At 38.6% G+C, this 3,124-nt stretch overlaps 1 protein-coding gene across 1 annotated transcript in view; it reads left to right on the top strand.

Annotated features, from left to right (window-relative positions):
- LOC104802150 (nodal modulator 3) overlaps window positions 1-3,124 on the top strand; it is a 9,209-nt gene that overhangs the window by 351 nt on the left and 5,734 nt on the right. Inside the window, exons 2-12 of the mRNA XM_010525618.2 lie at window positions 235-300; window positions 401-487; window positions 599-655; window positions 793-857; window positions 970-1,139; window positions 1,344-1,405; window positions 1,581-1,664; window positions 1,869-2,028; window positions 2,358-2,473; window positions 2,567-2,695; window positions 3,034-3,105. Of these exons, the coding sequence (XP_010523920.1) occupies window positions 235-300; window positions 401-487; window positions 599-655; window positions 793-857; window positions 970-1,139; window positions 1,344-1,405; window positions 1,581-1,664; window positions 1,869-2,028; window positions 2,358-2,473; window positions 2,567-2,695; window positions 3,034-3,105 (1,068 nt within the window). The remainder of the gene's footprint in view (window positions 1-234; window positions 301-400; window positions 488-598; window positions 656-792; window positions 858-969; window positions 1,140-1,343; window positions 1,406-1,580; window positions 1,665-1,868; window positions 2,029-2,357; window positions 2,474-2,566; window positions 2,696-3,033; window positions 3,106-3,124) is intronic.

The raw sequence follows: 3,124 nt of genomic DNA, 5'->3' as shown, positions 1-3,124 counted from the left end.
TAGTTTGGTATTTTACGACTCTCTGGTTGGGCTTTTGCAAATTGGGGTTGGGGGTGGGGTTGGTCCGGGGATGGTTTTATCTAAAGTTATACTCGGACAAGCCTGTTTGAGTGCGATCGGATCTGGGTTCAAGTTATTCGTACAAGCTTGTTTGAGTACGATCGGATCTGGATTTTAAGACCCTTCGCCATGTGAATGCATTACTCAAGGACTGCTGAATTTCTGTCCATGCAGGCGAGTTCGTCTTTGTCCAGTTCACGGAAAGCGGGCGATGGGAAACTGGATTATTCTCACATCACGGTATGAATTCTATTGGTTGACTTTCTATCTGTCTTTTCAGCGAGTTTTAGGTGATTCCAGAGTTTGGCGTTTCTAACAATTTTATGCTTCAATCTTCAAGGTTGAGCTTAGAACAGTAGATGGATTGGTTAAGGACCAAACACAGTGTGCTCCAAATGGGTACTATTTCATCCCCGTATATGACAAGGTACTTGTAGAACATTATCTTTCTGTCTTCGGATCCTATTTAAAGCATATTTGTAGGGTGAATCAGTCTTTGGTTCTACTGAATGTCCTTATTCCCCCTTTTTTTTTTCAGGGCTCGTTCATTCTCAGAATAAATGGACCTGAAGGATGGTCTTGGAACCCGGATAAGGTTTTATATTGCTCTTCTTCTTCTTTTCTTTTCTTTTCTTTTCTTTTTTGTTATTCTAAAGATTGTGCATCAGGTGTCTTTCTTGACACCGGCACTAGGCTTAGGGCTAACTATTATGTTGAATTTTTGTTTCACAGGTCCCTGTTGTTGTTGATGATTCTGGTTGCAACAACAATGAGGATATTAATTTCCGCTTCACGGGGTACGTTGTATGATTGATTGAGTTCACCTTTTTGTTCTCCATCTTGTTTAATGTGGGTTAGCTCTTCTTCTGTTCTCTTCAAGATCTCTTACTTATTATTTATATATTGCAGTTTTACCTTATCTGGCAAAGTCCTTGGAGGTGTTGGTGGGGAGAGTTGCGTGATAAAGAATGGAGGTCCATCGGGTGTGAATGTTGAATTGTTTTCCCCAAACGATGATCCAATTGCTTCTGTTGTCACATCATCAGATGGAAATTATTTATTCAAGAACATCATTCCAGGTAAGGTCCTAGAGGCTAGAGCTTTCATCATCATGTGTATTTGCTATCTTTTTTGTTTGCCCTGCCTTTGTATTTATGCTTTGTGACACAGACTATGATTTAGATGCAATTTTTTTTTTTAATTCCAAATAACCTACTTATGTTTACCAAATGTATCTTTTAGACATCATGAGGCTATATTAACAATCGGTGTGAGTTTTGCAGGTAAATACAAAATCCGTGCATCCCATCCAGATCTGAAGGTTGAAGTTCGAGGTTCCACGGAGGTCGCATCCCACATCTTTCTTCTTTCATTTTCTCCTTCTCAACCCATGTGCATTTGATTGTATTGCATGTCTTTCTTTACTCTTTGACCTTTCTATATTTATCTCAGTCCAATATGTTTAGCTTGATAGTTTTAGGTTCTGCATGCTAAATATATGTGGGATTCTTGTCCTGTAGGTGGAACTCGGGTTTGCAAATGGCATGGTTGATGACATATTCTTTGTCCTTGGGTATGACCTCAAGGGTTCAGTTGTCGCTCAGGTAATTCCCTTTTTATTGTTTTTGTGTTTCTTTTGATACTCAAATTCATCCACCTTCCCATCAATGGATTATTCAGTAAATTCTTATGAATTTCAGATATCAATTTTAGTGTATCATTCATGTGGTTCTATTCTCATCTATCATGCCCTTGTAAAATGTTACCAGTTTTTATCCTTGATAAAAGTCGGTTTGCTTCCTTTGTAGGGGAATCCAATCCTGGGTGTTAATGTATATCTGTACTCAGATGACGTTGCTGAGGTAGATTGTCCCCAAGGATTTGGTGATGCTTCTGGAGAAAAGAAAGCTCTCTGCCGTGCTGTGTCTGATGCTGACGGAACTTTCAGTTTCAAGTCAATCCCCTGTGGTAACCGAGAGTCAAAACTCCATATGAAATTGCTCTGACAACATAAATTATCTGCCATTTCATCTTGTTTCATAATTTGAGTCGACCTGATTACTTTTGTTCTGCAGTCACGTAAATGATGATAGAGCATGTTAAGCACTAGAGTACATATTAAGTTTTGAAATTCTTCTGAATTGGTTCTTAAAAGATCTTGAGGTCAAGTTCAACGGTTTTAGATTGTTGTTGCCTTCAATCTCTCACATAGAACTGTCAGGCTACTATAATGGCTTTGCAGGTGTCCTTACTCTTTATTGATTCTATATTTTGGTTGCTTCAATCCTTTTACTCAGGAAAGTATGAACTGGTACCATACTACAAGGGTGAGAACACAGTCTTTGATATTTCACCTTCTGTATTGCATGTGTCCGTCGAGCATCAACATGTAACTACTCCCCAAAAATTTCAGGTCAGACAATATAAACCTGACCCTTTTACTGCCATACAATTGTTACTGTGCTCCCTTACATGGTTCTTCCTGTAAATACCATGTTGAATGTAGGTAACTGGCTTTTCCATTGGGGGTCGTGTAGTTGATGGATATGGCATGGGAGTTGAGGGTGTGAAAATCTTAGTAGATGGTAATCAAAGATCTGTCACTGACAAGGAGGGTTATTACACGCTTGATCAGGTATACTACAATTCTGATTTTCGGTTTATACAACAAACTCTTCTTTTAATTTTTATTGTGAAATCTGCTTACCTGGTCTTTTTTAGTCATCACCTAATGAAATTTTGGGTAACACCACAAGACTTATACTCTAAAGCTAGTTCGCTGGATGAGAAATTAATGGTAGTGTCTTTGTTACTTAACAAACCAAGAGACATTTGGTATCAAACTGTTACCTCGTGGCTTTCTTCACCACTCTTTCATCTCATTTTTCTCAGTGTTCTGATGGTGCTTAGATTTTGCATTATATCCTCTTTTGAAAGCAGGAGGTTCAAGTTAGTATTTGTTAAACTTTGTAGGTTACGTCAAATCACTATACGATAGAGGCGATTAAGGAGCACTACAAGTTTGACAAGCTGAAGAAATTCTTGGTAAGACACACTCTCCCCC

Source organism: Tarenaya hassleriana, unplaced genomic scaffold (assembly GCF_000463585.1).
Source record: "Tarenaya hassleriana unplaced genomic scaffold, ASM46358v1 Cleome8, whole genome shotgun sequence".
NCBI classification, from domain to species: domain Eukaryota; kingdom Viridiplantae; phylum Streptophyta; class Magnoliopsida; order Brassicales; family Cleomaceae; genus Tarenaya; species Tarenaya hassleriana.
The sequence above is the reverse complement of the archived record's forward strand: the minus strand, read 5'-3'. Positions and strand labels throughout refer to the sequence as shown.